Below are 23028 nucleotides of genomic sequence, written 5' to 3' on the forward strand. Positions count from 1 at the left end.
CCTTATAGACCTCCTGAGAGAAATTTAGGATCCACTCTGAAATTCACCGTTTTTCTCTGGGGATGTCTTCAGCTTTTGTTCCAGGCCTTCTCCCAACTCTTTTCTGGTATTAGACGGCCACTGACACTTTTGCCACCTTAGCTCGAAGGAATACTTGCTGGCAGTACACTTCTATCCTAACCTCCTCGCTAAACTTCTGTAACTATTTGAACCTGCACTTGGTCAGATTTTGAGGTCCCACAAGTTGTTTTTAGAGAGGGAAAGCCTGAAGATACGGTCAGCTGTTGATACTCTTTTAAATAACCAGAAACCTAAAACCAGCCCAGCCCGGGACGCCGCTCAGCCCCTCCTCAGCCCCGCCGTTCTCCCGCCGCTCCCGCCAACGCGGAGCATGCGCGGTTCCCTCCGCCGGCAGCCCCTCGCCTGCTCCTTCCCCGGGCGCTGCTGGGGGCGGGCGTCAGAGGAGCTGTGGAGGCGGGAGGGTGGATGGAGCCCCTGGGGGATGCAGAGGCGGGAGAAGGGAAGCTGCCTGCAGCAGGGACTGCGGCCTGCTGGGGCTGAGCTAGGAATGGGCTCGCTGCTCCTGTGCGTGCTGCAGTTCTTTTGGAAATGATGGGTGTTTCCTATCATACAGTTCAAATTATAAAAATTGCGATGTGTGTGGAAAAGGGTTCTGCTGGATCACCAGGTGGTTACAAAGCCAAAAACAACAGAAGCAGGTGGGACAGTTTCCACCGTGAAGGCTGGAAGAATATCAATTTTGTCTAATATTTCTGTCTTCACGGGTGGAGGTACAGCAAAATTAGTTGCTGTGGATATACCAAGATAAGGAAGAAAAGAAATTACTAACATACAGTGATGGTTACTGTGAGGAAGGTGGGCAGCTGTTGCCATAGACATAGAAGTCCATGGGGAAGCTCAGAAGCTATTAGCTGCTTCAAACCAAAACCTGTGTAACATCCTTCCAGACTGTGCAGAGTGACTCAGTCTGGAACTTGTGATATGAAGAATTGCTACTCCAGGCAGATAAAACCTTAACTTCACTGGAGCAGCACATCACATCACTGAGACACACAGGTTTTCTCTGCTGCTCCTTCACCTGGCCCAGACTTCACATCTAGAAAACCGATTCCAACCCTGCACAAGCTGCAGCACACGCGTGTAGGCCCTTCCTACATCCATGCTCCGCGGTTTCTGTCAGCTTTGGGGGAACCAAGTCAGTTCTGATTTAATTTAAAGTATTTCACACGTGAAACCGGGGAAGAAAAAGGCTCTGGTGGGGACGCCTCTGTTCACAGGGACCTCTGTCCTCCAGAGCCCAAGGGTGAAGGTGACAGCGAGGAGAGGGCGAGCAGCCAGGGACGCCTTGTCAGGAAGCAAAGCTCCCGGGCCCGGGCGGGCGGCGCGGGCAGAGGCGCAGCCCCGCATCCTCCCGACACTGACACTGCTCCCGCAGGGGACGGCAACTGCCGAACCCGAAGGCCCACTCCCCAACCCGGGACACATGCTAGAGCCGAGGACACGTGCGAAGCGCTCGAAACTGCCTGCGTGCCGCAAAGCTTCTGAATGTGAAGCGGTCCCGTGAGTGTTCCGGGACGGGACGGGAGGCACCGGGAAGACCCCGCTCCCCTCACGGCCCCCTGTGCCGCTCCCGGCGGACGACAATTCCCAGAACGCCTGGCGCGCGGGGTGACGCAGGCTGCTGGCGGGGCTCGGCCAATGGGAGGGCGCGGCGGGCGGCGGGCGGGGCGGGCTGCGCAGGCGGGGCGGAGGGGCCGGCGGCAGCGGCGCAGCGACGGCGGGAAGAGGTGTCCCGGGGCTCGGCGGCGGCGGTGGAGACGATGCCGGTCCATTCCCGGGAGAAGAAGGAGAACAACCACGATGAGATGGAGGTGGACTACGGGGAGAACGAGGGCAGCAGCTCTGAAGAGGAGGAGACCGAGAGCTCGTCCGTGTCTGAGGAGGGGGACAGCTCAGGTACGGCGGCCACCCGTGGGGCAGCGCCTCTGACGGGAGAGCCGCCGCGCTTCTCTCCATACCCAGCGCGCTGCACTGGGGAGAAACCGGTCCCGCCCCCTTGGGCTCCGGCGGCTACCGGTGCCCACCCCCGCCGTGACCCCGCCCTCCCTACCGCACCGGCCCGGCCCATCCCAGCCCGTGCTCCAGCCCGGCGGCTTCTCCTCGGGCCGGCGGCCGGGGGGGAGGGACGCGGAGGGGTGCCTGGGCACGGGAGGTCGGCGTCGGCCTGAGCCGCCGGCTGCGGGGCCGGTCGGCAGCCGGTATTGGCGGGCCCGGCCACTCCGTGTAGGTGCTGTGGTCTGTGCCCTGCCGCAGGGGGGGAGGTGTTTGCTGGGGTCTTCACGCAACGGCTGGCGTACGTACATACATACACACACACACACACACATACATACATATATACACACCAAATACAGGCATACACCTGAGTACGAATATAGATGTATTTTCCCGAATGCAACATAGTGACTTTCAACTGCAGGTTTTGAGGCCTGTCTCTGAGGGGGCATTGGAAGCCCTGTTGTACCATTGGCCACTTCTGCAAAGCATTACGATGTCTGCTCTGTTGGAGTTCCCTTTTTCTATAGCTATGACTGGACTGTAGATTTTGAATATTAATAGGTAAATTCCAGCTTTAAAAGGATTACCTTTTCTATGTGCTGTTTCCATGTGTTAGAAGAAGGTTAATATCTGTTCAGACCCCTTACAATGTCACATAGTAGGAAATGTACTGATCATCAGATGCATACACTACTGCTCTGGAATCACCAGGGCTCCATAAGTAAGTAACCTTCATAAGTAGGATCTTTGTCACTAGAAGAGCTAGGGAAACCAGTAGCTGTGTTCACTGCTAGCTGTGGTCCTAATGTGATTCTGGCAGCTTTAGTGATTTGGAGTGTCTGCTGGGATCTTGTTCCGTGCCTGCACTAGCACATTGACTAGTGACACGAGTGCTTGGCTTGGCACAGTGAAAGGAGTGGGACACCATGAACTAGATAAATTAGGCAGCTGTGGTAGTATATTTTTACTTATGTTGGCTTGTGGTTAATTTATCTGTGTAAAAGTCATCAATGGACAGTTAATTCGAATGCTAAGTCCTATGGGGTTTATATGCAGACTGACAGATGCAGTTCAGGATGCTTTGGTGGTTCCATGTGGACTCAGAGTCTGCCCTTGTCTGGGCTGGGCATGGTCTGCCCAGGGCTAGGGAGCCCCACGTGTATGTATGGTGCAGAAACAGCCAAGCTGATTATACAGCCCCAGAATGAAGACTTGACCAGTGCTAGGAAAGTGTGGGTGCCATACAAGGAGGGAGTATAGTCATGCCCTTAGACCTTGATTTGAGTTCATAACTCATTTGGCACCAGAGTTGGTCCTCCAGTAGAGGCCTTGTTTAATCTACAAATCCAGGTAATCTGCTCATGAGTTATACAGAGCTTCCTGTGGCGGTTTTGTTTGAGTGTTTTTTGCTGTTTTTTTTTTCTTCCCCCTTTCCCTTTTTCTCCCACACCCCTCCACACCTTTAAGGTTGCAAATTTTGCTGATTGAACCCCATTTTACAAGTTAGGGTGCTGGTCCAGGACCATCTACCTGAATAAGATTTCTGGTTGCAGCTGCCCTACCTCATCTTTACTCACCCTTGCTGTGCTTTCCTGTCCTCTTCCTAGCCCTGTGTTTGATTCTTGGTAGGCCTATGCTAAACAGTTAGAAATAGACCCCATTAAAAAGATGGCTAGTGAAAATGTCTCAGGGAAGAGTCTGACATGGGAGGTGCTGGGGACTATATAAATCAGTGGTTAGATAAACTGCAGCTTCATAGAAGCAAAAGTCATAAATTGTGATTTTGCGAGAATATGTAAACACCTCCAACTTAAATCAGATAATTAGGTGCCACCTACACATTACTGTGAATTTGGGACTGCTTTGAGTGGGGTTAGACAAGAAGTCTCCTGGAGCATGGAGTTGTTTAGTTCTGGGCTGTTCCCTCATCTGAGGTAAGAACTTGTTTCTCTTGTCTGGTGCAATGCTACACAGGAGATCTCTTCAATCAAACTGTGGACCACTTCCAGGCATGAGCTTGAACAAATCAGCAAAATTATTACAGTCATAGTGACTTTATTTGTGTCTGTATTTGCAACGGATTTGGCAAAATAAGAATGGAGAATAGCTCTGCGTAGTACTGAGGCCCCTATACCTCCAAATTAGTTGGGGTTAGTTTCAGGTTCTGTCTGAACTGAGTATGTTTGGTTAGAAGCTGCCTGAAAGACAAGTCATTGTTTCAAACCCTTATGCTCTTCCCAGACCTTCGAACGCATTTGACAAGTAACTTAAATTAAGCTTTGGGTGTAATGTGAAAGGAAAAGAACTTTGTGTTCACCAAAACTGCTGCAAACTGACTCAGTGTTTGGTATGCTGGACCAGCCATGGGACTGGCTTCAAAGCTGTGCTGCACTGAAACTTGAGTGTGCACACAGCTTTTATACAGGTGGAGACTTGATACTATCAATTACAGATCTGATACCAAGGAAGGCTGATCACTCTTGCAGTCATTCCATTGAAAAATAAGGCAAGAAAAATAGGCTTAAATTGTCTTGGGTAGTCTTGATGAAACTTAAACTAGGCAGCATCTTCACCTGGAAGAAAGGTGAACTTCAGTGAGAGTACCATGGCAAGCAGCTGCAGATAATGTTCGTAAAGCATATCTGGTTATGTCCTTGTTTGCACAGCTGTCTATTCTGTTCCTTTCAGATGTGACTTAAAAAAGTATGCTTCAGTTCTTTTATTATTGGAATTGTACATGATCTTAAAAGTGAATACTTTATGTTGGATAAATTAATGGAGACAACATTTCTGTCTGGAACATGACTGTATTTTCTGATATATGAAGTTCCTTGCATCCTTCAGGGGAAAACTGAGAGTGTAAAGGAGGAATATGCAAATTTATTGGGCAGTAGCTATTTGAGATACTGGGTTCTGAAGGACTGATTGTATTGTAGCTAGATGCCATCTAGTAATGCACATTTTTATCTCTTATTCTGGCTAAACAGTATGTATAAAAAATTATGTGACAAAGGGAGTTTGATGTAGTGGATGTAAACTTAGCTTTTTCTCTCCTCCAAATCTCTTCCTCTGATGAAGAGAGAATTGTCACTGTTAGTTCCAAATTCAAAGTTTGTTGTTTTTCAAAACTTGCCTTTACTCCAATTTGTAGTTGTGTTGATGTTTTTAAAGAAAACTTTGAAGTTTATGTGTCCTCAGAGACACTTGGGTTGATTTTCGTTGGAGGCAAATAATTTGGTTATCTTATCCTTGTCTTGGTTTCTTTTGGACGGAGGAAGGAGGAATTGCATTTTAAGTGAACGTTTCTTTAAAGCAATACTAGAAGCTCTCCTGATAATTTCTGTTGCATTCCATGGAAATTACATGCTTGTCTCAGTGTCTTGACAAATACAGACATACTCCATGCAAGTGTATTACTTCTCCAGACATAAGATAATTAGCACTGCAAGAAATAAGTCTTAATTAAAATTAGTAATAATAATTTAAAAAGTATTTTGAAGGAAAGAATTTTTTTGTGAAATTGGTCATTTGCTTTACTTGCAATTAGACTTTTTTTTTTTTTTTTTTTCTTTTTGTCTGTAAATGCTTGGAATATGGAAGGTTTGGTTAGAAGCAGCATAAGAAGCTTGCCCTTGAGAGCTGGCACTGTTTCTTTCCTGCTGCTTTTGATGCTATGTAGTTAGCACAGGGTTTTTTAATGACCAGGATATAGAGTAGCATATTAGGAATGAATAAAAAACCCACAAATTAGACTCACCATCCCAGATGAGAATTTGGCCATTTTAAAAAGCACTTTATATAGGCCACAGATTATTAAAAAAAGCTATTTTAGACACTTACATTTTAAGTACTATGGGGCTTTTTAGTCTTTAAACGAGGCCGCTCTAGTTACTGAATTGGGCACTGCTTGAATGTAGTGGGAAAAGAATAACTGATTTTGAAAGTGTTTAAAAATGCCTTAAATACTTTGTGCAGATTGAAACTTAATGGGAAATGTGAAGTGTTGAGACAGGAGTGGCCTATTAGCAAGCATTTTATTATGAAGTGAGGAATCTTCCTCCTCCTGTTACGTAAATTTCCAACTGAAAAGCCATTGGATTTGATCCTAAAACCTTGCTTTTTCAGTACTGCATATTCGTCAATCTGTATGTTGTTTAGGGCTGTGAGAAAGAAGTTCTATAACTGAGGAATTAAAGATATTTCAGGACTCTGAAAATCTTCATTGTGTTATGAAATTTACTGGAGACAGAATAAAGGAGAAACAACTGAAGAATGACATAGCATGTGAATTTCCATTCAGTACCAACGATAAGTAGAGCATAGACTTTTAGGCAGAAAGTCAAGGGCATATGAATGTATCTTGTAGCTGAAGGAAGATTGGAGTTATCTATGTGCTATTTCAATGGCTGCAAGAGAGTCAGCTGTGTTCTCAGGTACCAATGCATTACAGTTTCCTTGCAACTGGAGTTTAAAACATAAGATGCAGTCCCCTTCCCCTGCAGCAGTGGATGTTGGACTGATCCTCGGCCAGGGCTCCAATTCTAAGCTGTTTTCTTTGATTGTAGTCCCTAAACATACACAAACAATAAAATCAGTGTTAAATTAAGGAAAAGCTTCTGACTGAATTCCTTACTAAAACATATTTAGAACCAAAAGCATAGCTGAACACATTTGAAATGTGTTTGAGAAGAAGGTGGAAGAACTATCAGTATCCTAGTGCTTATTCCTTCCTGGCTTCACAGGGAGGTACCTTCAAATTTTAAGGGAGCTTTGTATTTATAGACAACTCTCTGAGTAATGTGACTGCCACATTCCTTAAGCCTAGCCAAGTTGAAAGTTGCCCAATCAATTTTGGCTTGAGCATTATGTCAGGCAGCCAATTTAAACTTTGCACTTTAATTTGATTTTCAGCCTTTTCTGGGATTCAGGAGCTGCCCTGTTTTTAAGAACAGGATTTTAAAATAAACAAGTATCTCTTAACAACCTTATACTCTCTTCCCCTATGCTCCCTGGTGTGCTAAGCATCCGATGTATTTTATGGAAGTTCTGTCTAAGTTTGCTTACGCTGCTTTCAAATACTTCAGGTTGTGTCATGTTTTAAAACATTGTATGCACTGTTTTTTGCTAGTACTGTCTGTAATGTGACAACTGCAGTTTGTCTTTGATTCGGGCTCACAGGTGCTGCTGTAGTGCAGATTAGTACTGCTCCATTGCTTGCTAGTTTTCATATCCAGGCAGAGAGGGCTGGTGTAGTTTTTAATCTTGAAACCTTGTGATGATTTCAGGAAAAAGCTGTATGTGGAAAGCTAAATACATTCAGGGGTCTTAATGGAAGGTCTGGGTTAATCAGATCCTCTGAAGTAGCTGTGCTGTCCCTGAAGATACTCCTTTCAGCTCAGCATCTTTGCAGATTGCTGAATGCTTTTTGAAAAACAGCAAAGATGGAGGCTTGTGTGCTGCTTTCTGTAGTTGGTGTAGGAAAGTGCATGAAGCAGTTAACGTGTCTGCTGAAAAAACAGCAAGTGAGGAAGAAGCAAAAGGCTCAGAGTTGTTTATGGTTTAGAAGAGTGAATCCAGGCTGTCTCTGCTTGGTTCAGGATCCTACTTTGCTATTCTGTCAGGAGTTAGGATGGTTCTTGACAGAGTAACTCCTTACTTAGATGGATGTCTCCTTAGGAAAGCCCTTTCTCTCAAGCACTTGGCCTCTTTACACCAGGTCAGTCCCATTTCAGCCATCCCTTCTCTCATGTCATCTGATGGTGATAATTGGTCAGTTCTATCTAACCTGTAGAGTGCAAACTCCTGGAGATACAAATGCTATGAGCAGTTTCAGGACATCTCTGACTTCTGAAAATGGCTTAACAGCTTTTTTCTTCTGGGAAGGGTGAGAAAGAGACAGGAATTTCAAAACTTACTTTTTCAGTTTTCTAGTCTGAAAAACATCAGTGGGGGTGACTGATGTGTAGTTACATCAGATGTCTCTATGGCAAATGGCAAAATTTTTGACGAACAAATGGGTGTTTATTATATTTTACAATTATGTTCACTAGGTAAATTAAGAAAAAATCAGGAATATAAATTAAAAGAAAACCTGGAATGAGTTAAAAGTTAATTACTCCTGCTGCATAAAAGCATATAAATTTAAGTTTCTGCAGAATTCTAGGTTTTGCAAGTTAAAAAGCATTTCATTAGAAATACAGTCTTTTTAAATGGTCATGAAGATGCATGACAGATATTTCTACATTATTATTTCATCTTCAAAGAACTGTCCCAAGCTAGCAGGAGGAAGCCTGTTTTCTAAACCAACTGTTAATTACTTTTTTTTTTTAATTAATATTAATAAAACAAAACCTTGAATTTTATATGACAAATGTAACATTGAACTGCACTTACTTTCCAGGAATTATTTTTGCTCGTACTAACTCAGGATACACTTGAATTTTCAGTGGTGGTTGTAACTCTTCATGCATAGCGGTGCTTTTCCTCTGTGTGATATACAAAATTTGTTTTTTTCTTTCATGCATTCTTAGGTACATTTTGTATTATCAGTCATGAAATCTAACCTCTTGAAATCTTACAGTGATGTTTCCTGTTTTGAGGAAGACAAATTGCTGTTCACAGAGTTTGTTACTTTGTAGTTTATGTGGCAAGTGATTTCTCATATACTTCTATAAGATAATAATATAGTAGATAGTATATTCATAGCTGAAATTCAGTCTTTCTTCAAATTCTTTAGGAACGTAATGTCCAGTTTATTTGTTTATATGTTACATTGTTCAAAATAAATGAACTTTTTTTATTCTTAGAAATGGATGATGAGGACTGTGAAAGAAGAAGAATGGAGTGTTTAGATGAAATGTCCAATCTTGAAAAGCAATTTACGGATCTTAAAGATCAGTAAGTATTTTAATATTTTACGTGCCTCATTTGAGGATAGATTTCATGAGAATGTAGTGTGCAATGGGTGTTTCTTGTCTATGTGGATGCCACCTTTGGAGAAGAATAAAGATTGGGAGTTCTGAAATTATTTGCAGACAGTTGTTCCAGAACACTTTTGCTATTTCTTTATTTTTTTATTCTCTGGTTTTGAATTGTTGTTGTGAAACAGTGGTGTGGGTCTATTGCATCAAAAGTCTTAGAAGAACTAAGGAATTGTGATTTTAGGAAAAACTGTGGTTTCATTTATTTATTTATTTTTTTAAGGTACTTCTCATCCTTTTATATATATGTGCAACAGACCCAAACACTGTATTTACTAAGTAAGAAATCAGGGTTGTTGGCTTTTTTGGTTTTTTTTCAGAGTATTGCAGCAAATTCTATAGTTGGTAGCAATGAAATTTTCTTGTGGTTACCACAAACCAGATACCAATTCTAAAAAAGAAAATAAAGACTGTTAGCTCCTCTCTGCCTGTAGTTTGCCATAATATCTATTGGAGTAGTAAAGACCTGGTAAGTAGAAAAGACAAAATTAATAGCTAGAAATTGCTAGATTGCAAAAATAATAACCAGATATATCATACTCTAACAGTTCACAGATAAGAAGGAGTGGAATGATCACTGATTATTGCTGGGTTTGGTGCACAGAGTTGAGTGATGGAGTTGTCATCGAAGTAAAATAATGAGCAGGCTGGTGGCAGGTGAACAGGAAGCATTTCTCAAGTGGGCCTTGATATATCTGTGTACATAAACCTTGACTTGTCTAAGTCTTTACCTAACCTGTGCTTTAAACAAACTAAAAGGCAGCATCTCTATCCCAAAGTGTAAGGTGGGAACAGATGACATCAGATGTGTTAACACATACCACATTGTTTACCTTCATGCTGCAACCTTTGACTGTGGTGTGCAAGGTAAAAAATGAGAGCAGGAAGCTCTGGTTATATTGTTGTTTCTACTGTAACATTACTAAAGAGATGCATAATAGTTCTTTTAAAAATACTGCGTCTAAATTGTGGGGTTTTTAATATATAACACACATTTAAAAAAAAATTTCTTTTATCTTAAGACTTTACAAAGAAAGATTAAGCCAAGTGGATGCAAAACTACAGGAGGTCATAGCTGGAAAAGCACCTGAATATTTAGAACCGTTGGCAGCTTTACAAGAAAATATGCAAATCCGAACCAAGGTGGCAGGTAGGCCTGTAAAATGAGTATTGCTGTTTCAACAGTGCAAACTTACTATGCATTTTAAGGTTAATATTTCATTTTTTTCTTTAGAATTGTTAAAGGAGCAGTTTAAAGTTGGAAAAATTGTGTCATGGTTTTAAAGATGTAAGATACTTTTGAAGTCAAAATGAACGGGTTGCTTAGCTCTTTGCACAAGTTGCCTGATAACATCACGCTAAAATATGTCTCTTTAATATTTGATTTAATGGCTGGCTGTTTTTGTTTAGCAAGCAGAAAATTACTGAATTAAAAACATTAATTGTTAGAAGGTTTGGGATTAACTCTGCACACTGGTCACTGCTGAAGTGAAGAAATATGTAGATGCTAGCTCATTAAGTGCTTGTTAGATCATCTTGAGTGATCATGTTTATCCTGCTCTTCTAATCTCTGCTTGCTCTGCTCTTCTGCTGCCATCTTCCTGTCCCATCTGGGGAAGTAGGAAAACTCTTGTCCTTAGCAGTTTTTATCTAAGCTGCATTTTAATTATTAGAACAATTTTTTGGATAGGCTTTTATATTCATAGAAGCAGGCAATAACTTCTGGGGTACAATGATAAAATCATATGGAATGGTGGTATTACAGGAAAACAAAGTTTTGTACTTCCCTATTGTAAATTCTTTTCGTGTGATAGCTCATTCTTTAGGGGTAATTCAGCTGCCTAAGGTTTACCTAACACAGGCTGTCCAACAGCCAGAAGGCAGGCAGTCTAATCTCTCTGGCCACAGAAGCTATGCCAGTGTCTCCTTGAAGAAATTCAGCAGAAGCACAGTGCAGACAAGCTGGAAAATGGCAAGCCTGCTTATACTTCCCGTATTAACAGTGCTATATCAATGCTAATCAGTGTGTCTTCATTTGGTACTTTTGACTTGAGACTATGAAGAGAATTTGAAATCTTTCTGCTCTGTTGCATTTCTTTCCTTCCTAGTCTTCTCCATAATGCTTTTGCTTAGCTGGTGACCTAGAATTTCTGGGTTTTTAAGATCTTAGCCCAAATATAATTAACTAGTCTTAAGTAGCCCCCTTGGTTCTCACAGAGGGTTTGTAGGTAAACTCGCAGAAGGTTTTGATATAAAAGCAATCTTAATTCATGCTTTTGATTTTCAATTTTAAGCCTGGCTGTCTGTCATTTTTTTCCTGTAGCTGGGTGTAGATAGGCTCTAGAACAGATACTCCTGATTTGTCTTCAGCAGCACTGAAGATCCATGTTCCAATGTAAAAAGATGATGAATGATGAAATGATTCTAGACAAAGCAAGAAACTGCAGAACAGGCTTATTGGCTCTTACTGTTTGAGAGTCTTGACAGAAGTGGATAGTGGCAGGAACTGAGCTCCAGCATGTAACCCCTAAGAACCTGCTTCTACCTGTGAGAGGGAAGGAAGGGAGAAGAAAGGAGGAGAAAGAAAAAGGAAAAAAGGAAAAGGGAGGAAAGAGCCGGAAAAAGGAAAAGGAAAAAGGGAGACAAACCCCCTCCCTAAACTATGACCATAATTCCATCTGTGTTAGAAAAGAAACCTGTGTTCCTCTGTTCTCTGAGGGGCTGAGTACTGTTCACACAAAATATGGGCCTTGACTAGTTCATCAAGTCAGAAGTACAACCATTTCTCCTCGAAATATTCATACCTATACTGCTTGATATCAGGCAAAAAACCAGTGATTTTAAATTGATAGACCTAGATATGCCAGTCAGCCATAAATATTAAAGGGAAAAAAAAAAAGCCAGCATAGCATACTGATGTAAGAGAAGATTGTTTTGAATTCTAGATCAAAAGTGACTTCACAGCAGAAAGATGATTGACTTAATATTTTGTGGTTTGGTTTTCAGAGGAATTGCCTGTAACAGTATAGTTCCTGTTGTACTTTTTTTTTTTTTTTTTTTTAAAGGGAAATTGTTTTGGGTAGTTCTTCAGTAGCTATACAGCACCAGCATGTGCGCAAACTTAACTCATCAAGATGGTAATCTGAAACAATTTTAAGTACTTTGTGTTGAATGTGTTGAATATATAAAATTTATGCTTGCTAGATACTACATTTCAGGAACCTTTCAAATTTTTTTCAGCTGTCTATTTACTAAGCACATTTTCAGAAATGTGTAATGTGAAATGCTCCTAATGCTCAGAAACAGTATCCTTTGTATTGCAAGGTGGTTATTTCTAAGAATGGAATAGAGCATTGTTAATTGGTGTGATAGATTAAGGTCATGTATTACAAAGCAAGCCTCATTTCATATACTAATTTGTAAAAACTTGTTCTAGCATTCAGTTTTCTAGCCATTTAAAAACACCAAAACATTATTTAAAACTCTAACTAGAATACAGAAGAGGCCATTTATTGCTTAATGGATTTGAAAACTGAGGGTATCCAGGGTAGTTAGAAAGATAGATCAGAAATATGAAAGAGACATATTTTGTCAAGCCAACATGACTGCTGGTGTAATTTTGACTGATAGGTGAAAAAAGTTAAAATAGCATTTATTTTTCCTCAGATCCTCAGAATTAAGAGGTCACTTGTTCTTATTTTTACTCTGTAACAGCTAGCCACTGTAAGTGCTCAGTATGTCTGTACTTCCAGTATGTGCATATTTTGGGATTTGGAGGCAGTCTTTTCTATCTTCTCCCTAGTGACTAGTGATAGGACAAGAGGAAACTGGTTCAAGTTGTTCCATCAGAGTTTTAGGTTGGATAGTAGGAAAACTTTCTTCATGGAAAGAGTGGTGAAATATTGGAACAGGCTGCCCAGGGAGGTGATGGAGTCGCTGTCCCTGGAGGTATTAAAAAATTAAGTAGACATGGTGCTTCAGGAGATGGTGTAATGGTTATGATGGTGTAGGGCTGATGGACTTGATCTTGAAGGTCTTTTACAGCCTTGATGATTCTATGGTTCTATCTTCTGTGATTCTAAAGGTAATTCTCAAATTGGTTATTAGTTAAAGAAAGTAATATTACTGTAATTTGTCTGATTCTGATTACAGGAATCTATAGAGAGCTTTGTCTGGAATCTGTGAAGAACAAATATGAATGTGAAATTCAAGCCTCTCGACAGCACTGTGAGGTTGTGCCAGCTATTTTATATTGATAGCTAATCTCATCTAACTTTACTGTTTATCATGTTTTTCAGGTTCTGTTTTATTATTGCTGGTATTTGCTATTTGAATGCAGTTACCTTGTAATATTTAAGCCCATGAAAGAATTATTCAAAACATTAAAATTAGCTTTATATTAGTTTGGCTCTGCATATAAGTATAGCTAGGGTTTTTCATTTTTCATTAGCAGGTTCTTAATAATAGATTTTCACATTATTTTTTACCTTTGTTATCAAAAGATTACCAAGAACAGTAACTAAAATGTTTGACATAATTTTAACAAAAAGCACCATACATTTCAATAACAACAATAATAGCAATACTGTTGTCTTTTAAAAGGTCAAGCTAGCTAACTTTTTGAAGCCAGTATTTTAAAGGTGTTTCTCACAGCTTTAAGGGAGACTATTTTGCTTTCACATCTATATTATTTTATGTGCTCAATAAATTTTTTTGTTTGGTGGGAAGTTGTTTTTCAGATCTATGAAAACAGAAAATTATAAATACTGTAGTAGTAGATGACAATTCTCCACTAACAACTGGAAGTTTATTAATAATGGAAGCAGCTTAGCAATAAGTTTTCCTTGAAAACATTAACATTTCTGATTTATAGGGAAAGATGGCATAGTTGTCACTACTTTACAGTAACTGATTGTGAATAAATCTTTGCTATTCAAAAAGAAAATACTGTGTGTCACAAGACAAAAAGCTTTTCTGGAAATACAGCTCCATGCTTTTATATACTTAGTTATTTTTGGTACTGATATTTGATAACTGTATTTACACTTATGCCAAGTGAGCATGCTTTCTTTAAGGATCTAGGATCTTGAGCTAAGAAAGTGGAGAGAGGGAAATACATGCTTATATGAATTTGGAAAATTTTAAAACTAAATCTGCTCGTAAATTCTTTCTGCTGTTGCTTTAAATTTTCATGTATATTTAGGTGATAGAACTTAGTAATGTAAAAGTGTGAAATGTCTTGCTTTTTTAGAGTGAAAAACTTCTGCTGTATGATACTGTACAAAGTGAACTAGAAGAGAAGATTAGAAGACTTGAAGAAGACAGACATAGCATTGACATTACCTCAGGTGGATGGAAATTCAAAGTTGTTGGCATTTTTATTTGTTTGGTTTTGGTTTGGTTCCGTTTGTGTTTTTTTAACCTTCTGGTAGCTACTGTTAGTTGACTGTACTCATAATATTGTTGTCTGGTGAGTTGTCAGGTTATCCAGTAGAGTGCTATTCAGCTATGGAGTTTGGACAGGGGTTTTAATTTAAACTTAAAACAAATTGTGGTCTAGTAGTTGTCAGCATCCTGTTTGTGTTTTGAGAGGATTAATCTAGGACTACACAATCATATAATACTTTCATTCTGTTCTGAAATAGTGTCTCACAAAAAATGTTCTATTTTGCATTTTTCTACAATGTTTTCCACTGTAAAAAGAGGTAAATGTGTAGATGTTTCTGATTCGTAGCATGTTCTATGTCTTTTCAGAATTGTGGAATGATGAGCTACAGTCCAGGAAGAAAAGGAAGGATCCATTTAGTCCAGACAAGAAGAAACCTGTTGTTGTATCAGATATCCTTTTGCTGAAATCATTGCTCTTTCTACTGCTCTACAGCTGGCCTTATTACATGTGTCATTAGGAACAAGTTGAAGTGACACTGCATTCTCAAAGTCAATCTGGCATGGCATATGTTATTCCAGTTCAGACTAGAGAAACCATATTGACATATCCTGTTATGAAAACTGGAATTAAGATTTTCTTATCTAACACTAGTATCATAAAGAGAGTATTTCCAAAAGTTGATTTTTTCTAAAGCAGAAGAAAGTTAGGCTGTAAAGTATATTATGTCTGACTTACATAACTTCTGCTGTATTACTTCTTAACAATTGCATAGACTTCAGAGCCCTCTTTGACTGAAAGTTTAAAATTCTGAGAATTGAGGTGGTTGGTGGTGAGGGGTTTGTGCTCTTGGGGTTCCTGTTGACAAGCATGCAGTGCAGCTGAAACTTTTAAAGGTATAGCTTCTAAGAGACATGATCATCTTTTCCAGAGAAAGGAGACACCTTTGCAAACTATCTCTCTGCTCCCACTCCCTGCCTAACATATTTATAGAATAGAGATGTGAGAGCTTAGAATGCTGGAATCATGCAGACTACCTAAGAGAGACCAGCTTCTCAGTATTGGTATTATATGGTATAAAGTCCATGGTAAAAGGTCATTGCTAGGCTGCTGCAAGAAATCCTGCTACTTTCACAACGTTTTATAACATTAGGAGAAAACGGGAATGAAGAATTTTCAGAAAAAAATGTCATCACTGGGACACTCTGCTTCAGTATGGTTGATTTACGGAAACACATCCCAGATATTTTGTTTGTCCTAAATGTTTCAGTAGAATGTGTCATAAATTCAGTTTACTAGAGATGTCCTTAAAAGCCAAGTGGTATTAATTGAAGCAGGTACAGGTAGCCTCATTAGTGTCCTAACTCCTCTTGGCAAATTCACTGCTAGCTCATGTGAAAGTGTATTTTCTTTTGTTCTCAGTCATCCTTGTCTTCAGTATATCCATTTAAGTAGCATTACATGCTATGAATTATTTACTACCTTGCCATTTTAGAATGCATTCCAAACAGAAAATCCTAACATTGGATTAGGTCTATAACCCCAGCTGCTTCAGGCAACTAATAAGGCTGAAAGTCCTTTCATTTGTAAAGTAAATTAATTCGTTCTTTTTGTTTTGTCTTCAAGGTTTGTGAACCTGCATGTATGTGCTGGTCTGCAGAAATTTTATGTGGCTTTTGATTTGTAATTCTTTACTATTTAGAGGAAAACAAATTTGAAAATGGCTAAAGATTCTTAAAATTTCCAGTGGAATGTAAAAGTTAAGGGTCTTGTATCCCATTTTAGGAGATTTAGTTTTAAACATCATAGCACCTATTTCTAAATTTGTTTTTCAGAGATGAAATGGGGGGAAACAAAATAAACTGAGGATTGTTGTGATGGCACAGCTGTACTATAGCTGTTTTGAAGTTCAAATATTGTTCTAATACACATTTTAAATTTACAGTCCATAGTTCAAGGAAGGGGCTTTGCCTTTCTCCTCCCTGGTTCTTTGGATATTTGATGTTCAGACATATGGGGGTGTCTACACTTTTCTCTCAAAGAAATATGTAGAATACCATTAAAGATGATAATTTTATTAAAGCAGATACTGGTGCAGATGCTGACTCGCAGTGTTATATTGAAACTGCAATGATTTTTAATTGTGATTTTTAGTGTTGCAAATAGAATTATTTTTGAAACTGTTAGGGATGGAATGGTTTTATCACAATTTTTATTCTTATCCTAATTTTGAGTTCCAGTAGTCTGAATATCTTCATACTATTACTTATGTCTTTTAATAATTTTTAAAGTGTACTTCTAGGTTGTATAATTCAAAGATGTTTTCTTTGTGTGAAAGTTGGCACAACAGAGGTATTAATATATTTGTACATGCATTAGATTATTTTAAAATAAAAGAGTTTTCCCTAACTTTTTCACGTCCCTATATAGTTTATATGTTACAAGACCTAGATATACTTGAAGACTGGACAACAATAAGAAAGGTAAGATAAAAGCATGAATGCCAGTGGTTGTGTGTTTTGTTTGTGTCCTTTTGCCTCTTACTCCATGATGAAAACATGAAACAGATTTGTATTTCTTCAGTATTCAGCTAATCATTCCAGTTCATGCAACGTCACTGCTACATTTTGTGATTGAACCCAAATCATGCAGAGGTCTCTATAAGGTGGTGGAAGAGATGATTTCTGAAATAGTTAGTCTGTAATTTTCCATGAGAAAGTGAGCCTAAAGCCTGTGTTAAGAGGATCTGTTTTCATAGAATCATAGAATGTGTTTGATTGGAAGGGACCTTTAAAGATCATCCAGTCCAACCCTCCTGCAGTGAGCAGGGACATCTTATGTCAGGTTGCTCAGAGTCCTCTAAAGCCAGACCTTGAATGTCTCCAGGGATGGGGACTCCATCACCTCTCTGGACAACGCATTTCAGTGTTTCATCACTCTCAGATTTCTTATGAAGATTTTATGAAGATTATTTTATAAACTGCAATGCATGCCTTTCCCAAATTATAAGAGAATCAGAGTTTATAGGAAGAGAAATTTATGTGACTAATTAATATATTTGAAACAATAAATCCAACTTCTTAGTGCAGAGTGGTTTTTTCAGATCTGTTAAACAGTACTGTTAAACACTGTAATGGAATGCTATCCATGCCTTGTACCTGCAGTCAGAAAATTTCCCTTAGTATCCTAGTGCTTGCTAGCTTTTGGCATAGCAAACTATTTATGTACATTCAAAAACTTGCTGGGAAGTGGCTTTGAGTCAGTTTTTATCCTGATTTATACTTGTATGTATTTTCTAACCAAGAAGTAAAACGTGATGCCTATGTGAAAGCTTGTCTGAATTTTCCAATTGCACCCAAGGAACAGACACAAAATAGCTTTCCTTCAGTTTCTTTCCTGTAGCATAACATGATTTTAAATAATAGCAACAAACCCAGAATCTACTGGGGATCTTTCCTTTTCTGGAAATAATCTAAAAAACCAAAAGGCAAACAACCACCAACAACAAAAAAAGCCTCTTGGAGGTTTTTTTAAATCTGCCTTAATACTTACGTGTGATCTTGAGTTTGCATGAGAGAAGAATTGTGAGCTCTTAACATATAAAGAGTAGGTTTTTCATACAACATTTTGTTTTTCAGAATGAGTTTATGTCACTCTGTATTTTCTTGACAGAACTATACAACAGCAATTTTGGGGATTTAATTTAGGAAGTATCCTGAGTTATCTGAAATCAGAACTTAGTAAAGGAGGTGTTTTTTTTTTAAATATCTTTGAAACGCTGTTGTATTTAGTTACTGAGTCACCATTGAACACACTTTTATTTTAAGATTTTTTCTGATTGTGGTTTCTACACATAAAAGGAAGTATGCTGAGCTACACTGTGCATACTTTACAATTAGAGCTGGCAGTTAAGAGAGAAAGATTATGCTATTATGCTTGCTGACTAACTTCATTTGCTTTTGTGTTTCAAGGCAATGGCTACATTGGGGCCACACAGAGTAAAGCCAGAACGTAAGTAAACATTGTCTGCTTTCAGAAGACAGACCTTACTGTGTGCAGCAATGCAAACTGCATCTAGGCAGATTGTGTTTATTTTAGTCCTATTCTATTTATTTAGTATAGTGATGGAGGATGGAGCGAGGCAGCTGTAATATATGGCTTTTGTCTTTCATGGGTGCTGATACTTGTAACTTGATTGCTGATGATTGTGCTGAGTTCTAGAAAATTATCACTAAAAATTCAGGTTTTTGAAAGTGAGTTACACCATTTAATATTAGTAAGTTGTGCTGATGTTTACACAAGATGAGGCAGGAAACAGAGCACCTGGATCTTAGGGGTACATTCTAAAGAATGCTTACATTCACTGCAAGTTACAACCTTGAGAAAGTAGAGCTATGGGAAAGGAGTGGTGACTTATTTGGCACTGAGGTAAGAAGCACATTAATGCTAGGTGAAATGAGATGCTTGGAGGTGGCAAGTAAGGAGAAAAAGGGAGAGGAAGGAAGCAGATGGTGTATATCTTTAGTGATGTATTACTATTTGCATGTTGTGATAATGGGATGGTGAAGAGGTTTCAAGTTCTGCTATTTGAAGTCTTCTCTGTACTCAATTTGCAAAATTCCTATAACAGATATGAAGGTTGTGGGGAAGATAGCTCCTATGTGAAAATGGAAATACAACTTTTAATTTATCTGATTGAAAATAAAGGTATCTTGATTCCAGTTTTCTTGCAATTATTAAGAGATTACTTCTTATAATGAAAAAAAGTGTGATCTGTGTAAATAATTTCATTGAAGTGTGTTTGAACACCTAACTGACTTCACCAAGTCAATATTAAATTACTTTTATTGATCATTTTAGCACCTGTCAAGTTAGAAAAGCATCTACATAGTGCTAGATCTGAAGAAGGAAGACTCTATTATGATGGAGAGTGGTATGGACGTGGACAGACAATATGTATTGATAAGAAGGATGAATGTCCTACAAGGTAAAGTTTACACAGTTTATTCATCCTCTCTACATTCATGTTAAACAGTAGATAGGATGATGGTATTGAAGAATAAGGCTTATTTTGAAATACAGCCAGCTCAGTAACATTTAGTTACTTCACCTTGGAAGAAAGGCATTATCAAAGGATGTTGAGTATTGAACTTCTGAGAGAGGCTGGTAAAGGCTGGACTTCACTGAAAGTAATGAGATGTTTGTCAAGTTGGGATCTCACTAACAATGTAAGCTCTTACTAGTTTCTGAAAAACCTCTCAGTAAGGTTGGTACTATGTTACGTTGGGAATTTGAGCTGTTGACCCACCCAAAGCACTTAATTATGGAAAAACACTTTATGCTATTAAATAAAAGCATTTTTCCAATTTATTAATGCTCTGAGAGAAGAGTTGGAACCCTTTTAACAGTATTTCTCTCTTAACAAAGGTTCTATCTGGGAATGGTCTAAATATTACAGTGCAAATTGGGTTGAATGTTTTAAGATATCTGGATTTATTTTCTCTGTATGGATAATAGACGCATTCTGTGGATAAACCATAAAGCTGTAGAATGGTTAGGGTTGGAAGGGACCTTAAAGATTACCCAGTTCCAACTTCTCTGCATGGGAGGGACATCTCCCACTAGATCAGGTTGCTCACAGCCCCATCCAACCTGGTCTTGAATGCTTCCAGGGATGGGGCATACACAGCTTCCCTGGGCAATCTGTTCCAGTGTCTCACCCCCTTTACACTAAAGAATTTCTGCCTAATACCTAACTTGAATCTACTGTCTTCCAGCTTAAAACCACTACCCCTTGTTCTGTTCATACATGCCCTTGTAAAAAGTCCCTCCCCAGGTTTCTTGTAGGCCCCCTTCAGTTACTGGAAGGCTGCTCTAAGGTCTCCCGTGAAATTCTAAAAAGGTTGGTGTATTTAAAATGCAGTGTATCTCTTAATTGTTACTGAATGGGGCAAATCAGTCTAAGCACTGTGTTGATTAAATATGCACAGCTACTCAGGAAAGTCAGCTTCATAAAGCATGTGTAAAACTGACTTTTTCAATTCTTCCCTGTGTATGGTGAAGGGGAACAGTTTTTGGTGACTTTAATGGTGAAACAGGGTGAAACAGGAAGATTTTATAGTAAACTATAAATTCTTTCTGAAATATAAGAAATTCTGAATTAGTTTTGCAGAACATAGATATATTGGGCAAAAAATTTTTCAAATCTTAGTATGCAGTGTCTGACAAAAGCCAAAAGCTAATGCTTAACAGGGCAAGCATACAGTAGAAGGTGCCCAGCTTTTCCAGATTTCAGCATCTTTTAAGGCTGCAGAGTTTCTTGGAGGGAGCTTTGTCACACAGTTATCTCTTGATCTTTCTTCCATTCAGTGCTTTAATTCCTACTTTTGAGCCATTTTTGTCATCAATTTCTACTTGGTTTAGTTGTTTTGTTTTTGTGTTGGGGATTTTTTTTTCCTGCTGGGCATGGAGGGGAGGTTGTGTTCACTGTTTGTATTAAGGTTTACCACAAGGAGCTTAAAAGCATAGCTCATTTAAGAATGAGTAAATCAAGCTTTGACTGTATTTCTTATGGTCTTGGTATAATGACTAACAGCTGAATACTTTATCTACATTAAATCGTGGGCTTCAGTCTGTTAACTTTTTTCCAAATCCTGTGTATTCAAAAGTAGTTTCTGAGTATGCTTTCCAGCAGATCTGGAAAATCATGGATAATCTGTTGTTGTGTTTTCTATGACTGACTATTTCCTTCTTAAAAACAATTATAATATTTGTACATGTTCAGAGTTTTCTCATAGGGGAAGAAAATAGATGGCTGAAAAACTTACTAATTTCACTAAAGACACATGCCAAAGAATTTGGTTAAAGCTCTCCTTACAATGGAGCCAATATCTTTTAGGCATAACATTTACAACTAATGCATATTTTCATTGTATTTATGAAAGCAGTTTTGAGGTTATTTATTAGCTTATAAGGTTTCTAAATTCTTGTTTCTCTGACTCTTCTTCCCTCATTTTCTGTAGTGCCATAATTACAACAATTAACCATGATGAAGTTTGGTTTAAAAGACCGGATGGAAGCAAGTCCAAGCTGTATATTTCTCAGCTACAGAAAGGAAAATACTCAATAAAGCATAACCACAACTGACCCTTGCTAATCAGATATGAAACAAGTGGTATTGCCATGCTTGATGTGCCATGGGGTGAAATTTGTATTTAATAGTGTTTTGTATTCTGTATAAATTTACAGCAGTACCTGATGCGTATTTGTAGTGTGCCGTATGTAAACTTCATATGGATGGCCTTCCAGAATCGGAGGATGTTAAATCATGTTGACTAGACATTTTACCTCTAAATTTGGTCCAGTGCCTAAGATATGAAGTATGCTCTTCAAGTGTGATGGCTCTGAACTTCTCATATTTGTAAAATAAAAAATTAAAGTAATTTTAAAAAGATTTTTTTTCCCCACTAGTGACCAGTTGGTGTGATAAAAATGATAACTATAGTTAACAGCAACTCAGTTTGTTTTCAGTGAACGTGTCATGCTTCTCTTGTGGATGTAAATTTAGCCTGTTCAGCTGTTGCTTTTAAATAGTTATTCTATTTATCCAAAGTGGACCGATTTACTAAAATTATTGCCCTCAACAGCTCTGCTGGTACTAACTGTGCTCTATCTTGTAAGGTTTACTATATTGCTTGTAATGAGACAAAGTGAGTATTTTGAGCTACACGTTTTGAGGAGCACTTCTCTGATTTAGGACCCCATTCTGTAGTAAACAAATAGTTGGCGATTTTGTTTTTTCATCTTTCCCATATTGCCAGCAAAATTTAGGCAAAAAGTAGGCCACGTTGCTCCATGTTACATGTAGCCACAAAGAACAACTGCAGGGATTGTTATGTAAATACTGTTGCATGCTGTTTGTTGGTCCACAGTTTTATGATATGCTATGAATCTTTTTTTTCGAAAGGAAAATATTTCCCCAGAAATCTCATATCTGGAAAATCGTACACTGACTTTTTCACCAAATACCATTTTACAAATTTCTGAACCTTACTTCATCTTATTGTACACTAGAATTATTTCATGCAACTTAAAAAGCTGAATTTCTCTTAAATCTTACTGTTTAAGCCACGGAGAAACGTCCTAAATCCTTGTTGTTACTGTGATGTGCTTGGAGCATCTAGAGTTGTGGATGGTATTGCTGAAGAATTATTAATGCGTTGGTTATGTGCACTTTAATCTCCAGTTACGATGATTCTTGGAGAAAGAAAGCATCCACTTGCTTTAAATGAACACAGCAAATAAGTATTTTTATTGTAGCATATAAATGTTTTATTCCTGTATTAATTGTCTCTTCTAGTGCAGGGTGGTAACTACTTTCCAAATGCCAAATGAGTTTCTGCTGAGTGATGCTTTTCTAAAATTGTATGACATTATTAATCAAAATGTACATAAAGTATCAATTGACATGTTGGCTTTTAAAAATATGAACTGTATGTATACAGTTTTGTTTGATAAACTTTTTGTAATAAAATATTTGTATTTTTTAACTTAGTATATGAATAAATGATCTGTGGTAGTGAA

The 23028-nt window shown here is 38.7% G+C and overlaps 1 protein-coding gene across 1 annotated transcript; it reads left to right on the top strand.

The window, feature by feature from the left end:
• The first annotated feature begins 1762 nt into the window (after window positions 1-1762).
• BRMS1L (BRMS1 like transcriptional repressor) lies at window positions 1763-23028 on the top strand. The gene is made up of 10 exons (XM_030452559.1): window positions 1763-1977; window positions 8886-8976; window positions 10082-10209; window positions 13212-13291; window positions 14311-14407; window positions 14814-14897; window positions 16864-16928; window positions 18417-18456; window positions 19306-19432; window positions 21468-23028. Exons 1-10 carry the CDS (start codon window positions 1842-1844, stop codon window positions 21589-21591), a joined length of 972 nt encoding a protein of 323 aa, XP_030308419.1. The 5' UTR covers window positions 1763-1841; the 3' UTR covers window positions 21592-23028.

This window comes from Calypte anna, chromosome 5A (assembly GCF_003957555.1).
Source record: "Calypte anna isolate BGI_N300 chromosome 5A, bCalAnn1_v1.p, whole genome shotgun sequence".
Lineage (NCBI taxonomy): Eukaryota > Metazoa > Chordata > Aves > Apodiformes > Trochilidae > Calypte > Calypte anna.

Excerpts from the sequence above, each read along its gene's own strand:
- BRMS1L (XM_030452559.1), top strand. The coding sequence starts at position 1,842 with ATGCCGGTCCATTCCCGGGAGAAGAAGGAGAACAACCACGATGAGATG. Across the intron at positions 1,978-8,885 it reads TGAGGAGGGGGACAGCTCAG|AAATGGATGATGAGGACTGT; the intron begins GTACGGCGGCCA and ends TTTTATTCTTAG. Across the intron at positions 14,898-16,863 it reads GAAACCTGTTGTTGTATCAG|GTCCCTATATAGTTTATATG; the intron begins ATATCCTTTTGC and ends TAACTTTTTCAC.